The sequence below is a fragment of the Hibiscus syriacus genome, unplaced genomic scaffold (assembly GCF_006381635.1).
Source record: "Hibiscus syriacus cultivar Baekdansim isolate YM2019G1 unplaced genomic scaffold, ASM638163v2 tig00009009_pilon, whole genome shotgun sequence".
Taxonomy (NCBI): Eukaryota; Viridiplantae; Streptophyta; class Magnoliopsida; order Malvales; family Malvaceae; genus Hibiscus; species Hibiscus syriacus.
In genome coordinates this window covers 172,733-197,342 of record NW_024062181.1, presented here as the reverse complement: position 1 = coordinate 197,342, position 24,610 = coordinate 172,733, and the positions used below count along the sequence as shown (strand labels likewise).

At 36.2% G+C, this 24,610-nt stretch overlaps 4 protein-coding genes and 1 pseudogene across 4 annotated transcripts; all 5 read left to right on the top strand.

Annotated features, from left to right (window-relative positions):
• The first annotated feature begins 1,004 nt into the window (after window positions 1–1,004).
• Window positions 1,005–2,969, top strand: LOC120202841 (exocyst complex component EXO70H1-like). The gene has a single exon (XM_039203200.1). The coding sequence runs from the start codon at window positions 1,039–1,041 to the stop codon at window positions 2,908–2,910; it is 1,872 nt and encodes a 623-aa protein (XP_039059131.1). The 5' UTR covers window positions 1,005–1,038; the 3' UTR covers window positions 2,911–2,969.
• A 619-nt stretch (window positions 2,970–3,588) lies between these two features.
• Window positions 3,589–5,241, top strand: LOC120202737 (annotated as a pseudogene).
• A 4,180-nt stretch (window positions 5,242–9,421) lies between these two features.
• Window positions 9,422–11,645, top strand: LOC120202839 (60S ribosomal protein L4-like). The gene is made up of 2 exons (XM_039203199.1): window positions 9,422–10,593; window positions 11,346–11,645. Exons 1-2 carry the CDS (start codon window positions 9,487–9,489, stop codon window positions 11,457–11,459), a joined length of 1,221 nt encoding a protein of 406 aa, XP_039059130.1. The 5' UTR covers window positions 9,422–9,486; the 3' UTR covers window positions 11,460–11,645.
• Window positions 11,646–11,860: 215 nt separating this feature from the next.
• On the top strand, window positions 11,861–14,645 carry LOC120202838 (nuclear transcription factor Y subunit B-8-like). Its single transcript, XM_039203198.1, has 7 exons — window positions 11,861–12,058; window positions 12,191–12,418; window positions 12,516–12,645; window positions 13,113–13,118; window positions 13,230–13,304; window positions 13,456–13,506; window positions 14,228–14,645. The coding sequence occupies exons 2-7, from the start codon at window positions 12,201–12,203 to the stop codon at window positions 14,261–14,263; spliced, it is 516 nt and encodes a 171-aa protein (XP_039059129.1). The 5' UTR covers window positions 11,861–12,058; window positions 12,191–12,200; the 3' UTR covers window positions 14,264–14,645.
• Window positions 14,646–15,057: 412 nt separating this feature from the next.
• LOC120202736 lies at window positions 15,058–17,977 on the top strand. Its single transcript, XM_039203121.1, has 9 exons — window positions 15,058–15,169; window positions 15,560–15,679; window positions 15,766–15,984; window positions 16,273–16,304; window positions 16,388–16,480; window positions 16,578–16,698; window positions 16,827–16,908; window positions 16,939–17,440; window positions 17,600–17,977. Exons 1-9 carry the CDS (start codon window positions 15,058–15,060, stop codon window positions 17,975–17,977), a joined length of 1,659 nt encoding a protein of 552 aa, XP_039059052.1.
• The last annotated feature ends 6,633 nt before the right edge of the window (window positions 17,978–24,610 follow it).

The following is a 24,610-nucleotide window of genomic DNA, read 5'->3' as shown; positions in this document are numbered from 1 at the left end:
TTATATTTAAACCGTGTAAATGTTGTAATGAGAAATGATAAAGAAGAAATTAAATAAGTTATACACTTTTCCAAGTAATTCCAACATTTAGGAGTTAAATATGGGGGATGCGTATGAGATTTAGACTTGATGAATTTTGATCTGATTTAATCTTATAGGATTATTTAAAAAAAACGAGTTTGAATCACGTTAAATCAATTTTTTTCTTGAAGGACAAGATCGAGTAGATTGATTTTTTATGGATAATATTGGGTCAAGTTCGAATTCAAGATGAAAATCCTTGACCCAACCCGAGATAATAGTAGAATTATCTTTCCTAATAAACATGAATAGACCGAAGAGGGATGACCAAGGGCAGTTGTTGCCCTGAAAAATTCATATTATCATATATTTTCGATTTTTTTCGTACCTCTGAATGATTCAGTACTGATTGATTCAGCAAAACAGTGTTGAATGATTCAACACAGAAGTGCATTCTGAATGATTCAGAGCCATTATCAAACAACGTATCACATTCAGAGCTAATTCATTCAGATCCTCTGAATCATTCAGCATTTTAATCATTCAGGACTTAATCATTATGAAATAAACAAACAACCTCTTACTCGATCAAATTTAAATCAGTCACAAAATTCACCTCATCTGACCATGTCTATCCCTAATTAAATGCTAGAGCTTAGCTTTAATCAACTTGATATTGGTCTTGAGTCTAGAGTCAAGAAAAAATTAATAAAAATAAATTATATTTTCCCTAACATTTAGAATTTAAGTGGCCAACTTGTCTTTCCTTAGAACCATTAATTATTTCTCAAGTTGTATTTTTAAAAAATAATTTTAGTATCTTTTATAAAATAAATTTAATTTAAAAACCGAGTATATATAGATATTATTAAATTAGTTAAAAAAGTAATTTAAAAACCGAAGAACGACGTCGTTCGTTAAAACGTCTATAAAATCCCATCCGAACAATGGAAGCTTAGGCTCGAATTTCCAGTTTCTTATATTTAAAAATAAATAAAAGAACTTTCCTCCGGTAGGATGCTGCGAAAGGGAATGCGGAGCCTTTGCTTCAGCCATGAAACGCCGCCGATACGGAGGCCGATGACACTATATTCATTAGCCTCGTCATGCAGGAATAACCGCCGTAGATTATCCGAATTGACGGTCGAGCAAACCATCGACGCCGCCGCCACCCTCTTCGCGAAATGGGATGTTGAAAGGCCTTCGTACGCTAGAAGGACTTCTCTATTCTACGAAAGCAAAACAGAGGCCATGAATTTCATAAGATCCGTCGACGACCTGCACAAAATCATGCGTTTTCTTGCTAACGATCGAGGTTCCCGTTCGGAGAAATTCTCTCAAGTTCAACGTTTGCTGCAAATCGCAATGAAGAGGCTTCAAAAAGAGTTTTACCAGATTTTATCGATGAACCGTGCTCATTTGGATCCGGAATCGGTTTCCACTCGATCATCACGAACCTCCACGAAATCGTGCTTGTCAGATTACGATTACGACTTTTCACCGGATAATGAGATCCGTGCCGTCGGGGATTCCATCTCTGAAGTACAAGAAGTTTCCTACATGGCGATGTCCGATCTGAAATTGATAGCAGATTGCATGATCGCTTGTGGTTACGCCAAAGAATGCGTCCAAATTTATAATTCTATTCGAAAATCGATTATCGATGAAGGTATTTACAAGCTCGGGATCGAAAAACTAAGATCGTCTCAGATCAAAAAGATGGAATGGGATGTACTGAATTTGAAAATCAAGAACTGGTTAGAAGCCATGAAGATTTCAATGAGGTCGCTTTTCACTGGAGAAAGAATCCTCTGCGACTTCGTATTTTCCTCGTCGGATTCCATTAGAGAATCTTGCTTTTCAGAGATTACAAAAGAAGGCGCCATCGCTCTGTTTGGATTCCCCGAACTAATCGCAAAGGCGAAAAAATCGCCGCAGGAGAAAATTTTCCGTCTCCTCGCTATGTACACGGCTATTTCAGATAACCGGCAAGAGATTGAAACGATTTTTTCCTTTGAGTCAAGTTCTGCCGTTCGATCACAAGCTCTCAAATCGTTGACTCGACTCAGCGAGTCAGTGAGGTCGTTGTTATCTGATTTTGAGTCCACAATCCGAAAAGATTCGTCGATATCGATGGTTCCAGGCGGCGATTTCCATCCTCTGACGATCTTCTCGATGAAATACCTCGCTTCTCTCGCCGAGTACATCAACATTCTCACCGACATCATTTCCGACTGGTCACCGCCGGCGAAATCACCTCCACGGGAATCCTACTTTTACAGCCCAGTTTCCGTTGCATCTCCGGCTTCTACAACATCCGCCTGCATTTCTTGGCTAATGCTCGTCCTACTCTGCAAACTCGATAGCAAAGCCAAGCGTTACAAAGACGCCGCCGTTTCATACCTATTTCTAGCCAACAATCTCCAACATGTAATCTCCGTAGTCCATAATTCCAATATCCAGTACTTACTCGGCGAGGAATGGATCGTGAAGCACGAAGCTAAAGTGAACCGGTTGGTGGATAACTACGAGCGGTTAGCGTTCGGAAACGTCTTCGCCTCCTTGCCTAAGAATCCAACAGCGCCGATGACACCGGCGGAAGCCAAACAGTGTTTCAGGAAATTCAATATAAGCTTCGAAGCAGCGTATTGGAAGCAGATTTCATGCGTCGTACCCGACTCGAAGCTCCGAGACCAGATCAAAGCATCCATTGGAAGAAAACTCGTCGCCGTTTATCTGAATTTTTTCAATTGCCATAAAGCAACAATCGGAGATGAAAGGAGCGTCACATTGTTCATCAGATTTTACCCCGAAGATGTCGGGAATTACTTGTCGGATTTGTTCTTAAGGACGGTTAGTCCGGGCAGTTCACCGTCGTCTACTTCGTAGTCTCATCGAAAGCATTTAGAATTTTAAATATTCATTTTATGACGCGATTTTTCTCGCTAGTCCTTGAAAAAAATCGGCGATGATTTTTAGGCAGTTATATAACGGTTTTTTAAAATTTTATTTACATATTAGTCCTCCAACATCTGTGTTATTGTTGTAAAGCACAGATTTGAGACCCATTTCTCTTATCGCTGGGTTGTTGAAAGAGAAATGATTTTATGTACAATTTTAGTACATGAATTCTTATATAAAATCAACCCATTTATTATTATTAAAAAAAACTTAAATTATTACCCATAACTTTAACTCGGTTTAATTTCTTAAAAAATAGATTTATCACACAAAATTATACTAAAAAAATTACCATAATATTCAAAATCTTAATCTCATTTCTAAAATATAATGAGAGGTATCATCTGACTTCAAATTGTTTCGTTTTGTATTCACATCCGAAAATGTATTAAATTGTAAGCGCAATGTAGTATCACATTTGTATCGTAATAATTTTAAATCGTATTCATTTTTTAGAAATATAATTATTTTTAAAATATAAATCACATCACAACATTAATTACATAATAAAATATCTAAAATATAAAAAAAATTAAAATTTTCAACCTGTCCACTCAATCCATCTCTGGACAAAACCCTAAATCCATAGACAAACATTTTGTTCACTCCAATCTTCAAACCCTTTCGTTCTTAGTTTTAATAACTTGACTTACAGTGTTAAAGTTCGTAAAAAGATGGGATTAATGATCCCGTTTTGTGGGAAGAACGGCGATGAGCTTGATTCTAATGGCGTTAATACGAAGATTTTGTTGAATGGTATCTCGGGTGAAGCTCGAGAAGGTGAAATAATCGCGGTTCTTGGTGCAAGTGGCTCTGGGAAATCGACTTTGATCGATGCACTAGCGAATCGTATTGCTAAAGATAGCTTAAAGGGTACTTCAACTTTGAATGGTGAAGAATTGGAGTCGAGGCTTTTGAGGGTGATTTCGGCTTATGTTATGCAAGACGATCTTCTTTTTCCGACGCTCACCGTCGAAGAGACGCTCATGTTTTCGGCGGAGTTCCGGCTTCCTCGATAGCTTTCCAAGACAAAGAAGAAGGCTAGAGTGCAAGCTTTGATCGAAGTGCGGCGAAGACGGTGATGGGGGACGAAGGGCACCGAGGTGTTTCCGGAGGGGAACGAAGGCGGGTTTCGATCGGGATCGACATAACCCATGACCCCATTGTTTTGTTCCTCGATGAACCGACTTCGGTTTGGACTCGAAGAGCGCGTTCATGGTGGTTAAGGTCTTGCAATGAATTGCTCAAAGTGGAAGCATCGTGATCATGTCGATTCATCAACCAAGTTATCGAATTTTGAACGTGCTTGATCGTTTGATTTTCCTTTCACATGGAAACACTGTTTACGGTGGCACGCCGGACATGCTGCCGTCTTTCTTTGCGGAGTTCGGGCATCCGATACCGGAGAAGGAAAGCAAAACCAAGTTCGCTCTTGACTTGATTCGTGAGCTCGAAGAAACTCTTGGTGGAACCAAAGGCTTAGTTGAATTCAACAAATCATGGCAAGCTAGAAAGAATCAAAGAGATGGATGCTTCACGAGATCAGATCTTTCACTCAAATATGCAATCAGTGCAAGCATTTCTAAAGGGAAGTTAGTCTCTGGTGCAACAAATGATTCCAATTTCACATCCTCGGTGCCTACTTTTGCGAATCCGATGTGGATCGAAATGATAGTTATCTCCAAAAGATCGATGTTGAACTCGAGAAGGATGCCTGAACTGTTCGGGATCCGATTAGGTGCAGTTGTCGTCACCGGGATCATCTTAGCCACCATGTTTTGGAAGCTAGACAATTCACCAAAGGGCGTCCAAGAACGTTTAGGCTTCTTTGCTTTTGTCAGGTCCACAACGTTCTACACTTGTGCCGAAGTACTCCCGGTTTTCCTCCAAGAACGATACATTTTCATGTGAGAAACGGCTTACAATGCTTATCGCCGATCGTCATACGTATTGGCCCACTCACTAATCTCCATCCCATCTTTGATCATCCTCTCGATGGCCTTCGCCACAATAACATTTTGGTCAGTCAGACTTGCAGATGGCCTTTACGGCTTCTTCTTATTCTTCTTAACAATCTTCGCCTCCTTTTGGACCGGAAGCTCGTTCGTAACGTTCCTTTCGGGCGTCGTCTCCCATGTTATGTTAGGCGTCACAGTCGTCGTTGCCATCTTAGCCTATTTCATCTCTTTTTTGGGGGGTAAAATACATATCAGATCATTCAATTATTTCATCTCTTACAAACAAGTCAGTTTTTTTTAAATAACCATTCAATTAGTATATCATTACGAATATATCAATATCTATTTAAATATTAAATAGAATAGTAATGTAATTTTATGTAATAACAATTTTAATTTTCACACATTCTATTGATTTAATCTTTATAGACACTTAATTCTGTCCGGAATCCAGTTTACATTGTGCACATTATTAATTACTACTAGTTATAAATAGAGAAAATAACCTCATTGACAAAAAATGCCTTATAATATACGATTTTAACAAACTTTTTTTGGATTTGTCAAAATGACCAACTAAATCGCAATGCGATCGATCATTCGTAACGCGATCACCGGTATCGCAAATCAGTTTCCAGATTCGCTACGCGAACTTCGACTATCGCAATGCGAACTTGGACTATCGCAATGCGAATATGTAAATCGCAATGCGATAGTCGAAGTTCGCATTGCGATTTTCCAAATTCAACTATCGCAACACGAACTTCGACTATCGCATTGCGATTTACATATTCGCATTGCGATAGTCGAAGTTCGCGTTGCGATTTTTTCCAAATTCGTTGCGATAGTCAAAGTTCGCGTTGCGATTTATTCCAAATTCGTTGCGATACTCCAAAATTTCGACACGTATTACCACGACCACGACCACGACCCGAGACGGACGGCGGCGGCGGCGCGCGAGAGTCCCCTTGTTCTCTATCACTCACCCTTGTTCTCTATCACTCAACAAGGAAGTGGGAAAGCCAAGCCTTAAATACCATTCCCAATAGTGTTTTCAATACTATGTGGGATTGAGCATTACCAACACTTGTTCCCAATACTATGTGGGATTGAGCCATAAATAGTGATATTATTTTTGAATGTTTTGCTTAAAATTGCAATAATCACGATTGATTGTAGATTGACTTTTAATTATGACATATTTAATCGTATAATATTAATGCAATTGGTTGCTGATTCAGTTGTTTTAAGGTGCATGATTGTTAATTGTTTCCTGAATAATCACATTGTATTAGAAACAAGTGTTGGTAATGCTCAATCCCACATAGTATTGGAAACAAGTGTTGGTAATGTTCAATCCCACATAGTTTTGGAAACACTATTGAGAATGGTATTTAAGGCTTGGCTTTCCCACTTCCTTGTTGAGTGATAGAGAACAAGGGGAACTCTCGCGCGCCGCCACCGTCCGTCTCGGGTCGTGGTCGTGGTAATACGTGTCTTCGACACGTCCGCGCGAATATTATATTTTTAGAGAAAATTCTTAAGAAATAAATGCAATACCACCAGTCGTTGCGAATTTGGACTATCGCAACGAATTTGGAATAAATCGCAACGCGAACTTCGACTATCGCAATGCGAACTTCGATTATCGATCGCATTGCGATTTAGTTGGTCATTTTGGCAAATCCAAAAAAAGTTGATTAAAATCGTATATTATAAGACATTTTTGTTCAATGAAATTATTTTCTCTTATAAATATATGTCATCATTGTTATTATATTAGTTGTCATTTATTAAAGTTTGCTATAGCTTATTTTCTTCTTCTTATTATTACAGCATGATTATAATTTATTTTGCCATTTACCCTTCACTGCATATATTTGGTCTTTAAATTTATGTATGATTTTTGCCTTCCTTTTAAATGTTTGTTTCCTTAATTCATGTCACGGTCCATTTGACTTCCTACTATAACTTATTTGATGTGATATGTTTTTTTAAACTGCCTTATTTATATGTTCACATTATAGCTCATATATAAATATGTGTAAATATTACACTATAAATATAGATTATAATTTATTACCAAAAAGTAGATTGTGTGTGTGGTTTTTTAATTAATTACTGGTATCCGATCTATTGATCGACTAATCCAAATCGGGTACTGCAGAAGCAATGACGACTCTCCCAACCCAGTTTGCTCCATTCACAAACGCCATGATTCGACTCTCTGACCTTGCTTAAGGGATCTAGTGTCTCATCCCACTAAATATTATATATATATATATATATATATAGTATGTACAATATGCCTTTTTCAAGTTTGTAACATGTTATATATGTTAAGCACGTTTTATACTATGTATACATATTGTATTAGATATGCACGTGCATCTTATAATTTATATAACGTATTTTCACTATTATTATTGTTTTTCATTAAATATCATTTAAATATATTAAATATATGTAATTTATCAATGAGATAACCATTTGTGAGGGAAATCTATGAAGATATCTCTCAACTACAAGCGAAGTGATTCTTTGAGGATTTTTTGCACAAAAATCTTTTTTATATTCAATTGTTTTTTTCTTCATGGTGTTTTTTTCATTTTATTATCTTGCTTTTATTCATTTATTATTTTTATTTTATTTTATTTTTATCCCATTCTATTCTTATTTTATTTTGATATTTCAAAATTTAAGGTAATGTCTTTTGCGAAAGGAATCCGTAGAAAATTTTCTAATTATAAAGGAAGTGTATTTCCGAGTATTGTTCGTACAAAGAGATTTTGTCATCCGAGCATACTTTGAAGATTAAAAAAATACTACACTCTTTTAAAATATATCATCAATAAAATTAAAGAAACATCTTGTGAGGGGAATCGATGAAAATGTCTCTCAACTATAGAGGGAGTGCATTTTCAAAAATTGTTTGTACAAAATGACGTGGTTTCTCTTTTAAAATAATAATAAATTTGTTAGAATAAATAAACAGTTTTATTCTATAAAAATATATTTGCACTCTATAATTTTTTGTACCCACTACATTTGTTATTTGTCATCATATTCTTATTTTCTTATTTTCAAAGGCAATGTTGTTTTGGTTTGGGACAAACGACAAATTAATATCCTAACTCTAAAGGATGACAATCTCTATTGATTTTCTTGAATCGAAAGGACATCCTTTTAAATAAATTCGAATGAATGAGTGGATCACAATTTAAATATATATTCGAGTTTACAATTCCATTGTTTAGACAACATATAATCGTTTGGGTACCAAGTTGGGCGCTGCGAAGGTGTTTTTACTTCTCCATGCATAATCAACTCTCAAACTCTTGAAAAATGAATCTTTGCTAAAACACATACGGTTTTTTGTCTTTTAATGATTTTTTAATTAATTAAAAAGATATTTTTAGGTGTTCGACCTATTTAATCCAAAGGTTGACGGTGACTCCAAAATCAAATTATTTTCAAACCTAAATTTCACCATCTCTTCTCGAATTAATTTAGTCAAACCGATTCTCGCCCGTCGTTGAAGTGTTGGGGGGAACGTTATGGCAATCTTTATTCAACAAATTCAACCCTTCATATTTAAAATTTTTTATCAATTTAATTTTTTTATTCTAAAAACATTATATCATATCACTTTGTTTCAAATTTATGACAAAATAACCCGTTTATAACAAAATTTTAATTGAATAAGTAAAATATAATTTATTTAAAAAATTATTTATTTGAACGAGTTTAGTGGAACTTCCATTAACACTGTGGTTGGCAGATGAGGAGCCCAATTTTGTTGAAAGATAATGCGTCATGTTGGGGTGGATGACTTTATTCTTTAAAAGCGCTGGCTTGGCAAAAACGTTATTATTTGTGGAGGCCAATGCCATGTCAATATTCTTGCTACCAAAATGAACTTATAAAATTTTAAAGTATTAATAAATTTATAAAATTTTAAAAAAATAAAAATATATTTTTAATAAAAAATAAAATATATAAAAATTTAAAATTTTTACGGGAACGGTCGATCTATCCCTATTCATGAGATTCACTATCACAAACTTTTAGTCTAAAATAAGTTGCCTTTGAGGTTGTGGCTTCACACCTTAATTTAGTGAATGATTTTTTGCTATTCGGTATCCACATCCACCTGCCTTTTATCAATCTCTGCATTCAAGGTACTTAACCTCATCTCGAGCACCTTAACTTGTTTTGCTCTTGTTATTCTGATTCGAACTTCAACCGAACTATAAAATGAAAATTTTAAATCAAATTAAATCATATATTATGATTTGAATCAATTTTTCGATTTTCTTGTTTTCGTAGCACATTACCAATAAAATTACGACCATAAGTTGGCCTTTGTTCCAGATTAGCCCATTCACTAATGGAATACAATACTTCCAGTATCCAAACAACCCGAACCATATCATATTTACTAAACACATCCACACTACTCAAAACCCTAGCTGCTGCTCAGTGCTCACTTTATAGCATTTTACTTCATTTCCTCGTCTCCCCTTTCTCCCACGACATTAATTGAATGGCAGCCGCCGCCGCCCGACCTCTGGTTTCGGTGCAAACCATAGGATCCGATATGGCCACCGACGCTGCCCCTACTGTCCCTCTGGCTGATGTCATGAAAGCCTCGATCCGACCCGACATCGTCACCTTCGTCCACGACAACATATCCAAGAACCGCCGCCAACCCTACGCCGTCTCCAAGCGTGCTGGTCATCAAACTTCAGCTGAATCGTGGGGAACCGGACGCGCCGTCTCACGTATCCCGCGTGTTCCGGGTGGCGGTACCCACCGTGCCGGCCAAGGTGCCTTCGGAAACATGTGTCGTGGTGGTCGTATGTTTGCTCCTACCAAGATCTGGCGCCGCTGGCACCGTAAAATCAATGTTAACCAGAAGAGGTACGCCGTCGCCTCTGCCATTGCTGCCTCTGCTATTCCTTCCCTCGTAATGGCGCGTGGTCACCGCATTGAGGCTGTCCCTGAGATGCCTCTGGTCATATCGGACGCTGTTGAGAGCGTGGAGAAGACGTCAGCTGCAATTAAGGTTCTGAAACAGGTTGGAGCGTATCCGGATGTTGAAAAGGCCAAGGACAGCCAAGGGATCCGACCCGGAAAAGGAAAAATGAGGAACCGTAGGTACATTTCTCGAAAAGGTCCGTTGATTGTTTACGGAACCGAAGGGTCAAAGCTCGTTAAAGCCTTCAGAAACATTCCTGGTGTCGAGATTGTCAATGTGGAGAGGCTTAATCTGTTGAAACTCGCTCCTGGTGGACACCTTGGAAGGTTCATTATCTGGACCAAATCTGCTTACGAGAAGCTTGACTCAATTTACGGGTCATTTGATAAGCCTTCAGAGAAGAAGAAGGGGTACGTTTTACCTCGGTCTAAGATGGTGAACGCTGACCTTGGTAGGATCATTAACTCTGATGAGGTTCAGTCTGTCGTTAAGCCGATCAAGAAGGAGGTCAAGAGGGCACCTATGAAGAAGAATCCACTCAAGAACTTGAATGTTATGCTGAAGTTGAACCCGTATGCGAAGACAGCTAAAAGGATGTCTCTTTTGGCTGAGGCCCAACGTGTTAAGGCTAAGAAGGAGAAGCTTGACAAGAAGAGGAAGCCTATTTCTAAGGTATATGGGTTCGGTTATATGTTTTTGAATTTATCGATTTTGATAGTTGCACTTTTATGTGGTTTAGCCCGATGCATTATAGTATATGCAATGGAATTATATGTGCTTTTAGTTACTATTCCATGTCTTTGGATGCTTTGTTTCCTGGTCTTGATTGTGATTTATATGACTAATGGAACCCATTTTTTCTTCTTAATGCTTATTAAGTCTTTGATCGATTGTTGTACCATACAATAAGGTGCTATTGATGCTGCAAAAACTGTTCAGAATCATGTTTCGAAGCTATTCATATGATAACTTTATGATTGTTCTACTTATGGATATTCTTGAGTACTCTTTCTCCATTTTCATTGTTTGATGATGTTTTGTTGAGAGAATGATAAGTGGTGGGAGGACTCTTGGTTTGTTATATATGTTTATCTGATTGGAACCATTTAGTTTAAGCCATATGCCATATGAGTATTATGCATTTGTATTTCCACCTTATGTTGGGCATGACCTTTGGTTCGAAATGAGCCCTGATTGCACCATTGGTCTCCTTTTTTTTGTTAGTGTTCAAAATGAAGTAATGGCAGCCTTTAGTTATCTTCCTCACTCGGATGATTATGGTTGTTTTCAAATTATGGGTTCAGATGTTTGCATCTTTATAGGATTTAAGTTGTTTCCGGAATTTGATTTATGTTTTCTCAATTTCAATGTTAGTTTATTGACTCTATTATTCTTCCTTTTGCCTCGTCTCTCGGACCTTTCAGGAGGAAGCAGCCGCAATCAAGTCGGCCGGCAAAGCGTGGTATCAAACCATGATCTCTGACAGTGATTACACCGAGTTCGAGAACTTCTCCAAGTGGTTGGGCGTGTCTCAGTAAACTTAGTGTTCGGCTTTAGAAAATTTGCTTAGACGATTGTTTGAATCACTTTTGTTTTGGTGGTGACATTTTTATTTCATCGGAGTAGTTTCTTTCACATGAGAACAGAGTACGAAATACTTTACAGGACTGATTGGTCAGATCATTATGTTATTGAAATGCTCGTCTTGTACTGCTCATCGTTAATTTTATTCTCCTTAATGAATGTTCCATTTAGTTTTATGATCAAATAGGCCAAGAGCGAAGCTAGGGGACCAGTAAGGGCTTTGTCCCCCCCTACAATGTCAAAAATGTTCATCAATCAATTTGTTCAATTTCATGATACATTTAACTACAATGCTTCGGGGACTGACATGATATTTTAACCAAATTTATACAAGTATAGTGCAAAAAGACCAGTTTGTTTGATAAAAAAACAAAAATAAATAGAGAAAATCGAGAACCCCAAACGAACGGTGTTGATAAAACTCATTTTTCCATCTGAGTCGTCTCCTCTTTCCTGTCTTCTCCAGCGTCGGATTCCCTCTCTTTCTTCCCCATTATCCAATCTCCCTCTCTCCCGCCCTTTTTCTCTTTATTTTAATTTCGTTTCTACTAAGGTAAAGTTTCCCTGCTTCAGTTCACTCTCCGTTCTCTCTTTGTGTAATCATTTTAAGGGTTTCGGTTTAGAGATTGAAGGATTTTGAATTAAATTCTCTTTATTATGATTGTCGGTGACTTGTTTGAGTTAGGGTTTACTCCATGGACGAGGCACCGACGAGTCCCGGCGGCGCAGGAAGTCATGAGAGCGGCGATCATATCCCGAAATCCAATATGCGAGAACAGGACAGGTATCTTCCTATCGCTAACATCAGCCGTATTATGAAGAAGGCTCTTCCTGCTAATGGCAAGATCGCTAAAGATGCTAAAGAGACCGTTCAAGAGTGCGTCTCCGAGTTTATCAGCTTCATCACCAGCGAGTACGTTTCTTTGGTTTACTGTTCTAACTGAATTTATTAGCTCTATATGTGAAATTTTTTGTGTAATTCGGAAATTTGGTCATGAATTGATGTACAGAGCTAGCGATAAGTGTCGGAGAGAGAAGAGGAAGACTGTTAACGGGGATGATCTGCTCTGGGCTATGGCGACTTTGGGGTTTGAAGATTACATTGACCCGCTTAAGATTTACCTTTCCCGGTACAGAGAGGTGATTATCTCCAAGCTCTTCCATTTTTTTGGTAACTAAAAAAAGTCATAATAGTTTCGGATCTTAAATTTTGTAAGTTTAATCTAAGAGAGAAAGGGTTATTATCCTATTTAATTAATTAATTGTGCCACCTGAGTAATTCAGTTGGATTTCCTTATTTGTAGTTTAATGGGCATTTGAGTATGACAATCTTATACATAATACATCTGTTCATTGAATTTCGTTTTAGAACCAAAAGGTTTATCACCCTATATGGTAATAGTCTATATGAAATACTGGTAAAGAAATTTAGCTTATGGATGGTAAAATATGTGAGACATCTAAGTTTTTTTTTCTTTTACATGCAATTTCCCGACACTAAGGGATTAAATACTTTGGTATTCTCTTTTATTACTAAGTTTTCAGTCAACTGATCGACTTTTTTTTTGTCTTCCTGGTGCGTTTTATGGTCAATTGGGACATTGTAGATGGAGGTGAGTCAAGGATTTCTACGAATATTGTTGCAACTTTATTAAATATTTTATCATCTCTCAGTGTCTCCTCCAGGCTACCTCTCTTACATGGCTTTGTTTGCAAATTGACAGGGTGATGCCAAGGGCTCGGCTAAAGGTGGAGATGCATCTGCAAAGAAAGATGTCCAACCAAGCCCAAATGCCCAGGTGGAGTATACCTTCTTTATTAATCTTAGTCTTGTAAATTTATATATTTTTTAGTGTCATGATTCCCCCCTTTATCTATTTGATAGATTAACTTCATGCTTACTCAAATTATATGTTATGATCTGATCTTTCAATTTAAAATATTATGCAGCTTGTTCATCAAGGTTCATTCTCACAAGGCGTTAATTATGGGAATTCTCAAGTAATCTCTCTCTCTCTCTCTCTCTGCTTTGTTAACACGTCAATGCATAACACTTTTTTTTTCTTACATATTTCTCTATCTTCATATGGTGCTTTGGTTTTGGTTACCCTTACACCAAAGAACCGTGGCATATTTCTCTATATTTTTTCTGCATGCTGTTGGCACCGTTGCTTTTGCTTCTAGTTGCATCTTTTTACTCCTGCCAGCTTCTTTACTTGAGTGCTTTCATCATCTCTGGCTAAGTTCGTGCCAACAGGACCACACCACTTTAAAGTATCGTTCGGATTAAATATTAGTTATACTTGAAAAGAAACTCTTCTTTTGTAGTGATTATCACCATTAAAAAATGTAGCAATTTTGGTCTATTATACCTCAAAAGAAGATGAAATCTTAGCTGGTCCTGATCCCTTATGTGATCCATGCAACTTGTCTGCTTCTAAGTAATATCAACACCAAGCATCTTAACCTCGAATTTTGAAATCCACTTCCCTTTTCATTTTACTCGAAAAAACAAGTTTCATTCATCTTTTGAAATCATTGGTATATGGTTTCTGGCTCTTGTTTTTGAGTTTTTTTTTTCTGGAACTGAGTGCTCGCTCGTTGTTGCTATGATGTATCATATTCAATCAGTACATTTGTCCTTTGCCTTATAATCTTGAGGATTATACCAAAGAAGGGTTGTTTCGTTAGTTCTAACATCCTGCAACACTTGTTATCACAGGCCCATATGATGGTTCCAATGCAAGGCACCGATTAGAGATCACGCGGTCACACCTTTCTTCTGCAAGTTCCATTATCTAAATCCTCAATCTATATCATAATTCGGCACCACAACAAATAGTTTCCAAATAGTCCATCGTATGTGAAGGACCGACTTCTCGGATGGGTTTGCATCCTCTTATCTGGTAAGCTATTATTTTGTAGTATTATTTGTCTATCATATGTTCTTTGGAATAGATTCATTTTTCAAAGAACTGTTTAAATCTCGTGTGGGTATCGTAGGATTGAGCTCGTGGCGAGCATGTAATATATTCCGGTAACGACATCGGTTAGGAAACTTCTCATGCACATTCTGTTTTACATGACTTGGAACAGGTCGATTGTTGAGTCAAATGGATAACATTATGATTGTTGATTTATATAGTTAGTTTGTTGATTTAAATATTAAATTGGTCGATCATCGATTTAAATTTTACAATATTGATTGGGATTAAAGAAGACATGTATAACCCTATCAAAAGATACGTGATACATCAAAGGAAGAAAGTATGAACTCATCATCTTATTAAAACGGAGAATCCAACTGCTAATATCACTTAATCACCAAGTTACAACGCAATGTATTGATAGTTACATTCAACTCTATGATTAATTTTCTTAATCCTTTAATTAGTTAATATAATTTTGAACCGCCTAAATTTCCCCATTTTTTAAAAACAAAATTAACTTCCTCTTCCTTTCTCTCTTCGCTCTCGTCACACCTCCAATTCTCCATCTCCATTATCAAATTCTTTTGATTCATCTGTTAATTGTAAATCTCCGTTTTCAAAAATGCGTGATCGTAAGTTACAAAGCGGTTTCGATACCAAAGGATTGAGCCTCATCGACGTTTCGTCAGAAGACGATTGCCTCATTGATTCGCCTCTCATTGATCAGTTCTCAGGTTTCCATTTATCATCATCGTCATCATTTGTCCTTGATTTTTCATGTTTCATTGATTTCTCTACTTTTTTTCATACCAAAATTTTCCAATAAAGCTTCGAATTAATCAGTGGTGGATTTTCCCCCTCTCTTTTCTGAATGTAAATTTCAATTAGCATTAGCTTCCTTTTCGGTAATTAATTATGGATTTTGGTATAGTAATGGAATTATTCGGTTCATCACAATAATTAGCTGCCGATTCATAGATATTGTGCCAGTTTTTCACATTTCATTGATTTCTCTGGATAACTTTTTTACAAAACTTTTCGAATAAAGCTTCACATTGATCAATAATCGATTCTTTTTTATCTGAAAAAAAACTGGATTGTGTATTGAATAGAAATCTGATTAGGCTGTTTTGATGAATATGGAAAGTTAGATGGAAAGTTAGAGGTAGACGAGACAAGAGGAAATGAAAGACTTAAACTACACAAAAGTGTGACATGGGATAGCTCTTTCTTTTGTAGTGCAGGTACGAATTCTTGGATTTCTGTTTTTACTTGATGTTAATTAACGCTTTATGGCTCTAGAATTTCCTGTTTTGATTTTGTTTTATAGGTTTTCTTGAGTCAGAGAAGTTGTCCAGTCGAGAGGATGTGAACCGATCTTGTGACTCATCGACAGTGTCCTTCGGTGAAATTTCGAGGCGGGAAGGTCTCAAGGCCGATTTCAATGAGGATAGAAGAGCTTCAATCCACAAATCTAAAAGAGTGCCTGGCAATGCAGGTTCTAGTGTTAAAAAGGAATTGGAAACAAGAGATTCAAGGATTGTGTCATGTAAGTATAGCTTTAATTGACCCAATGGTTTGCTTTGATACTACAAAATAGAACTTCAAAGGATATTATTAATTCATCCTTTGATCAGAAGATGTATGATCTGATGGAGCATTAGGTGAAATGAGTATGCATCATTATCTATATTGCTCCATTCATTTTTCATGAAATATTTGTATCCGCAGTATTTTCGAAGCATTCTTATTTTTGGTTTAGATACCTAGCTAATAGCTTGTTAGCTATGATTGAAGAAATATCACAAACTGAAAGTTCCGTTTCCTCTCTTTTCAGCTTCGAAGTTAGAGTACTCTAATCAAGACAAGGTAGATTCAAGAAATGTCCACCCCCGTTTCATTACTTAGTCCATTTGTTTTATTTCTCCAATGACTTTATATTGTTGTTTCAGGTGAAGCAGAAAGCTGCTCCTAAGAAGCCAAACATGGTGAAAGATCCTGGGAAGACAATGAAGAAGGTTCCTGCCCGACCCCAAACTTCACAGGCAAGTATTCTGCCTATGAACATCCAATTATTGCTACTTTACCACATGAGTTATATTCACTGCAAATTCTGATTTTGTTTTTAACCGGACCCTATAGTCTGTTGGTAGAAGTGGAGTATCAACTTCATCTCTTCATAAGACACCAAAGATACTGGGCAAGGGGGCTTCCTTGGGTGCTAAGTATATCAAAATAGAAAAGGATGCAAAAAGTGTGACTGGTAATTCAAACTACACTTTCTTTAGATTAGGATAGTTGATGCAAGGATGTGGTTGTGGAGGTTTAGGACGGATTTCCACTTTCTTGCTTATATTTTCCGTTTAATTTGCTCTCCATATGATGTTGTAGGCAGAGGGACCACAATATCAAAAACTCCTGCTTTGGATGGTTCAAGAAATACTGTGCCTAGGACTACACTGTCTTCCAGATCTTCTTCCCTATCCTCTTCCATGATTTATGTTTCTTCCATGGATATGATTAAACAAAATAATGACTCCAGCTTAGTTAACTTATCTTCCTCTGGTTACACTACCACCAATGCATCCAACAGTGCAGCCGCAGGTAAAAGTCGAGCAGGACCTTCAGCGCTCTCAACTTTATTGAAGTCTCCTATCAAGTTCCATTCCAGTATGTCTGTTGCTAGCTCATACGGTAAATGGTCCTCGGAGTCATCATTTTCATCATCAACGTCTATTGCTAATAAAAGGTCTAAGGTTGAAAGAGCTACCCTTGGTTCTGACTCTCACAAAGGACTCGTTGCAGATAGTGATGCGCAACAAGGTTCAGATTCTTGGAGTCATCAAACCTGCCGGCCGTCATTGGGAAATGGTGCTGAGGTTACTGGTTCGCTTGATGAAAGTAAAAGAACAGTTTCGGATGGAAGTACCGGATTTCATCCAGCTGCGACAAAAACATCATCAGGCCTTCGACCGCCATCAACAAAACTTGCCTTTTCCAATGGGGTTAGTTCTTACTTCTGGAAATGTTGACCTGTTCCGTATCGGAAGTGATTTTGGTTGAAACCGACTTCATTTTTCCAGCACAAGAGCATACAATTCTATGATGAAATCTGAAATTGGCTGATCTAGTATATAAGCAATGTGAAATTGTGATGAATGCAGGTACAATCCAGACACAGTCGAACTCGAAGTGTACCTTCCCACCCACGAGCACCTATTAAAACTGGAGCAAAAATCACTAATCCAAGTGGTGGCTCAAACAAGGCACCTCCTAGAACTCTTCAACAATCAACATCTGCTGCAACAAAGGTACGAAGTGCTTCAAGAAACTCCAAAATAAGCCATGGCATATCCCCTAAACTTCAGAATAAACCCTCTCGAAAAACTGGCAGAGAAAGTTACTCAAAGGCTCAGGGCATTGGTTCTGCAGAAAAAATCTGCGGAAGTGATTTGCCTAGATTGGTTGTGAAACTGGGAGGCAAGGATGACTCTCGGATTAAAGGTACCAAGGTCGTTTCACTTGCAGTACCGGATTACTGATGTAGCTCATGATCACATCAAATGAAGCTCCTAAACACACTCATACATCAGAAGACTGGTAAGCTACTCTTGAATATCAATTGCTGAAGTAAATTCACACTCTGAAAGAACCGATAACTGATTCTCATTTTGCACTTGTGCAGCGATTTCCGAAATTACTTCCAGCTTACGGATATACCTTTCTTAGTCTAGGATACCAGTTTTTATTCGGATAAAAAATCCTGCTTCAAGAGCCTTACCAAAGAACAACTAAGAGTTTTTAAGGTATAATCTCTCCCAAATATACTTGTGGTAATTTTTAATACAACAGCCCCTTGTAAATTCCCTATGAAAATTTAAGAGTTAAATTGCATGTTATTCGAACTCCGGCATAAGTATCATTTACTAGTATGCTGATGACATGATTATGTTCAACTTCTGATCCATAAGTTAATTAAAAAAAGACTAAAATTAACTAAATAAAATTATAAATACTAAGTCAAACTCAAGCGATTATAAATATAATCCCCATTAAACATACAAGTTAAAATCTATTTTTACATTGAATGCATTATATGTATATGGCTTTGAATACACTTCACCAAAGCAAAATGGTGGTGTTAGAAAAACAAAAAGTATTGAAAAGTTATTAATGGGTGATGTGGTGTGCCATCCATCCCAGTTCTTGCATCAAAATCCACCGACAGAAATGATGTTGGGACCAATTCTGGTTTTTTCATCTTGTTTTGCAAGTCATTTTCGCTCTATATATTATTAACAGAAAAGTGGATCCAGTAAAATTAGATTTCTTTGTTAGAAGACAACACACCAGAATATGATTAAGAGATCAAGGAAGCTGATCAGAAAAGTTCACAATATATATAGATATATATATTGCTTAGCTTACAAGTTCAATGATTTCATATATCATTCCACCGGGCTTCACTTGACTAATAATTAAATCTAATATATTTGATGAAAGCATCTAATTGGTCCTTTTATTATAGAAATTCATTCTTTTTATTATTGAATTGTTTACTTTAATTTTCATACTAGTGAAACGATTTAAATAAAATTAAATTTAGTTAAATTCTTGAATTTTCATATTATTAGAATTATATTTGTAGAGTAATTAATTTGAACTATTTCCTATTAATGACGAATTCAGAAATATTTTTTAGGATCGACACACATATATTAATAACTCTTTTATGTGGATTGGACACAAGTAAAATTTCAAGATGAATAAATAAATAACCGAAGAAAATTCTAATTTCAGTGTCCATCCCCGACTCAGTGTAATCCTCCACTTATCCCTATAGGCTATACCAGATGAACCTGACAAGCAGTATCAAATTAAATTAGATTTTTACTATATTAATTTGAATTGAATTATACTGAAATCTAAATCGGATCTAAATTGAGTGAAGACTCGTATATTATTTCACTGAATTTCCAATATCAACAAAACGAAGATAATGAGAGAGTATATTACAAAGAATCAAAACATTTAATGATATGAAATTGTAACCCCCTCAGACCGATGCGGGTAGCCCGATCCGATTTGGGAAGTCACATTAGGGCCACCGGAGCGACCCACCGTAAAAATAGCAGAAATTTTAAAACTTTTTATCAGAACATGTAAACTTATAAAATCATTTATCACTATTTAAAAATAAAACAGATTTCCAAACTCGTATATAAATCAAAATACAATTACATGCCCCCTAATCACAAGTACCATACTCTGCAACCACGCCGGAAGAACTCCCTTACTGAAGTCGATAGATGCACTGGTACAATTGTTTTAACCTGAAAAGGTGAGTAATAGAGTGAGCTTTGGAAAGCTCAGTAATACAGAACTGCCAGATGATGCTACATGACATGTAGATAAATGGAAAGCCATATAATTTCCTTATTGAATCATACGTATACCAGCTTGTAGAATAATTTGGGGTTCCCTTAGAAGTTCATCGAGTAGAAGCCATGAATCTCAGTTCATAAGAAACCTTTCAAAGTATGACATTTTCAGGAGATCGAATAGGATGTCTAGTGTGTTCCAACAGTATAATAAAATCATAATAGGTACAAATCATAGTCCAGTAAATCTCACAATTTCGTAAAAGAGTTTAACTTTTGAAAATCATAGTTTAAACCCTTTTCTGGTACACCATCAGTAGTTCCCAAAAATTATTTTCCATATAGCTTACTTTATGCACATAGCAAAAAGAAAGCCGACTTAAGGATAGGCTATGAAGCTTGTATCCTTAAGCCCAAGTCAATAAGTCCATATAGCTTACCCTAAGCACACAGCAAAGGAAAGCCGACCTAATGAAACATCTTGGGGCCCTCAAGAGTCACATTAGGCCCATTTAGCTTGATCAGAGCTATTCCATCGTAATTCAATTCCAAAATTCAATTGCACCGTGACATAAATTCCATAAATCCAAAAACATGGTAATCATATACCATTTCAAAACAAAAATTAGATAGCAGCCATATCCCATAAATTGTCACATAAAATTGGTGCATCCATAAAACAATAACCAATGAATTCGGTGTACCACATATTAAAACCAATAAAACAGTTCAGTAATAAGTAGGGAACACACTAGAGAATCCAAGTATTTCCAGAGGCCATTGTAGTTATCATTTTGGATAACATGAAACTTATGAAATTTGAACGAATTCCTGGAACAAGGTCCTATTGAGGAGAATCGATTACTAACCGATCTAGCCAGACATTTAATGTTGATACATTAGAATCCCACTATATTTTCGTGTGCTTTAGGAAAACGTTCAGGAACCTTTATACATAATAATTCTAAATTCAGATTTACTGCGAGTGATTCCATTACCCAAACAATCAGGGGTATTCAGGAATATACTTTAAATTCATAGGATTTCAGCCCAATTGAACCAAATGAGATATTCAGAATCTTTTCCATCTGCGTTACTTGTTTTTTTTTTCACATGACCGAAGTGATTTTAGATGAAATATAGAATCGAAGATTCAAGTCATTTACAATCTACGACTATCGATCATATTATCAAACAACTCGAGTTACACAACTCTCAAACTGATGCATGTCAACAAGTCAATTCATTATCCTTCCAGTGTATTCACTCTTTAATACCATAGTGCAGATCCATAGATCATCCCCATAATCATCACTGAATAAATCTTCCAACGGTCTTTATTTCATTTCCATGTTTCAACAATATCAGAAAATACTGACGTACTTGATCCATGGCTCATAACCCATAATGACAATTCATCATGTAAGTTCAACAGTGTTTCCAAACTCATCAAATCACCTATTTAATCCTTAGTCATTGATGTTACTTAGTTCGTTGGTAAGCAAGTCTATCCCGATTACTTTAAAGTTTTCCAGAATAATTCAGACGTTTCTGAATTTCAAATACAGGTTGTACTTCATTTCATTTCAATTTATTCATATAATAAAGTCATTCTGGTATTCGTGGTTGATTTGACTAACGACTACCCACTTATTAGTACTGTATGCGCTCTAGAGTTGAGCTGCGCCAAGTACTTCCAGAATTATCATCGATCCAAATTTGAGAAGATGAACAATCATTCAAGTGATACTTATATCATTCAGGTAATGATATAGTACTAACGTTGGTTAATCACTTAAGTTGCGTTCCACAACTTTTACTGGTAGTACAACATCCATGTTTATTTGGATTTCTTAATTAATCCAAGACATTTACTTATTCTAGGTCATAAGGGCATTTTGGTTATTTTTGTGCTTAACATTTTTTTCTATTCATTTCAAAGCTTGAGTATATCCATTCATTCCTGAGCTTGGTGACATTCTTGAGTCATTTCCATTCCAGGGGTAATTTGGTCATTTTATAATTCTAGAATATTTCAATCATTTCCTTCTATCCGGTCTTATTATTTAATTCAATCTTATCATTTACTTCAGTCCTTTCGAACAATTCTGTCAGCAGAATACCTCCGATAAATTACTCTTCAAATATTTACTCCTTATTCGAATATTTTCGGGTCAAGTGTCTTCTCAGATTTTACAAACGGAATATTATAAATTTTTCTGTACAAAGACAGGATCTTAACAATTAAATTCGTACTTAATCGAGTTAAGTACAAATCCTCAAAGTACTCTCTCATTCAGGGTCAATTCAGATTATTTTATCCCTCAAGGGCATTTTCGTAATTTCTTAACCAGATAATTTCAATATTAGCTCTTAACGAAAATAATTATAATTTAGAGATCCTATGATCAATTGCTTTCCTGAACATTCTTTGATTTTGAAATGATTCCTTCACAAACTCTCATAGGATTAAAACCGGTTATCCATAATTTCCAAATAAAACTAACATTATCTTATTCATGCATTTACCAATATCAACATGTTCCATAAAGCATAAAGAGGTAGTAAAGTATTACCTCGATTTCCGTGCAATACTGATCGACCATAAAAATTCCATTCGAACGCCTTTGATCTTCAATTCAACTTCCAATAATTCCTCAGATACATATCAATATAAATTTCATAAAAAACGAGGTTTAATTCCGAAAAACGGATCGAATCGAATGATTAATCAGTGAAAAACAACTTACCGGGTTTGAATTTGGTGAAACGAACCTCAAAATCGAAATATCAACAAAACCCCTAATATTAGTCTTAAATTCCAGCTCACCAACTTTATTTCTAGCTTCCAATCTTTTTCTAACGAACACAGATAATTTATCGTAAAAATACGACTTCCAATAATTTTCCTTGCCATAAAAAAAATAACTTATTAGAATCTAATTAAAAATTTGGAAACCAAATTGATAAAACTAAAAACTTATGGAGCCATTATATATATTCAATTACTAAAATCAAGGACTAAATTGATCTTATTGAAACCATTATGTCATAATCATAACAATATGGAAACTAGAAAACAAGGTTAACTTTTACTAAACTTGGATGATTCACCTAGTAATTTACCCTTTTCTTTCACTTCATCAATAATTCTTTCAAATCACGTGTGCTCTGAACAAATGCTTAACTTTTATACTTCAACACATTTAATATATTCAATTTTCTTTTTAAGCTTTACCGTGTTCTCAAAGTGAAGCAGGAAAGCTTCAACGACCAACAGCCAAACGTGTTGACCACCACGATGGTCGCCGTCGCCGGTTGTCGGTCTAACCCGTAACTCTACCACTTAAGCATCTTGGTCTCCTCGTCAAGAATACGGACTCCAATCATCAAGAAACTCCTTGGATAATCGTAAATCTACAAGAGAAGTTTCGTCCATCGCAAGCTTCAACTTCCCCGATCTCCTTTGTTTGCCGATGGATAGAGTCACTTCCGAGATATGTTGGTCGCCTTGTTGTTGGGAACATCTCCACCGTTACTATTTCTCAACGGTCGTCCAGATCATTGGAACCGAGAACCAAAAGTTTCGTTGAGAACAATCAGTGATATTTGCTGCCATTTAAATGGAATCATAAGGTCACCTTCTATTTTATTATAAAAATGGATATTGTTGTTGGAAAATGACAAAGCAATTAATTTCTTTAATTGATTTCCAGCTTGGAGGATACTTGCCGAAAATGAAAGCTGGAAGCAATGGGTTCCAGACAATGCCATTATCACTAATCTAATCCACCCAAAAATTTGTCCATTTATACCTACTATATATTCCTCAATCTATTTAATAAAATAATGGTCTAATAAGACAATTATTTTCCAACCAACTTTATATCATTTCACATTTTAAACTATAAGAAATCTAACCCCATATTGGGGTGTGACAATTCTCCCCTCCTTAAAAGAATTTCATCCTCGAAATTCATTCATGTCACAGAATTGCAGATATGAAACTTCTATCAGTTCTTTCATATATTCAAGCAGCTTTTACACAAGTATGTATCATATACTAATCCTTAACCAACTGAGTATACATTATCATCACAACTCTCTCTCATTCCAATAAAATCACCAGATCAATTTATCCTTGTGAAAACAATTCAGCCTTGGTTACAAAATAGGCTCCTAGAGCGATAACATATCTCATTTTTATTTCTGAAGTCGGGTCAGAATTTCTCAGATAAGTAAATCTCACATAGCTCGGGTGGTACTTTACAAAATTTAGACAAATATTACTGGTATTCCTTTACGTAATGATAGAGTCCTAACGGATAAAACTTAAGTTTACTCGTTACAGATATTGACTCAACCTTGTAGTTCCAGCTCAGAGAGGCACGATTGTAGTCTAGGGGCATGTACTTATCAGACATATTTTGACTTTCGACCGGCCGGTCTAACTTGAAAATTTTTGACTCAAACCATAGCTCTGATACCACTAAATGTAACCCCCTCAGACCGATGCGGGTAGCCCGATCCGATTCGGGAAGTCACATTAGGGCCACCGGAGCGACCCACCGTAAAAATAGCAGAAATTTTAAAACTTTTTATCAGAACATGTAAACTTATAAAATCATTTATCACTATTTAAAAATAAAACAGATTTCCAAACTCGTATATAAATCAAAATACAATTACATGCCCCCTAATCACAAGTACCATACTCTGCAACCACGCCGGAAGAACTCCCTTACTGAAGTCGATAGATGCACTGGTACAATTGTTTTAACCTGAAAAGGTGAG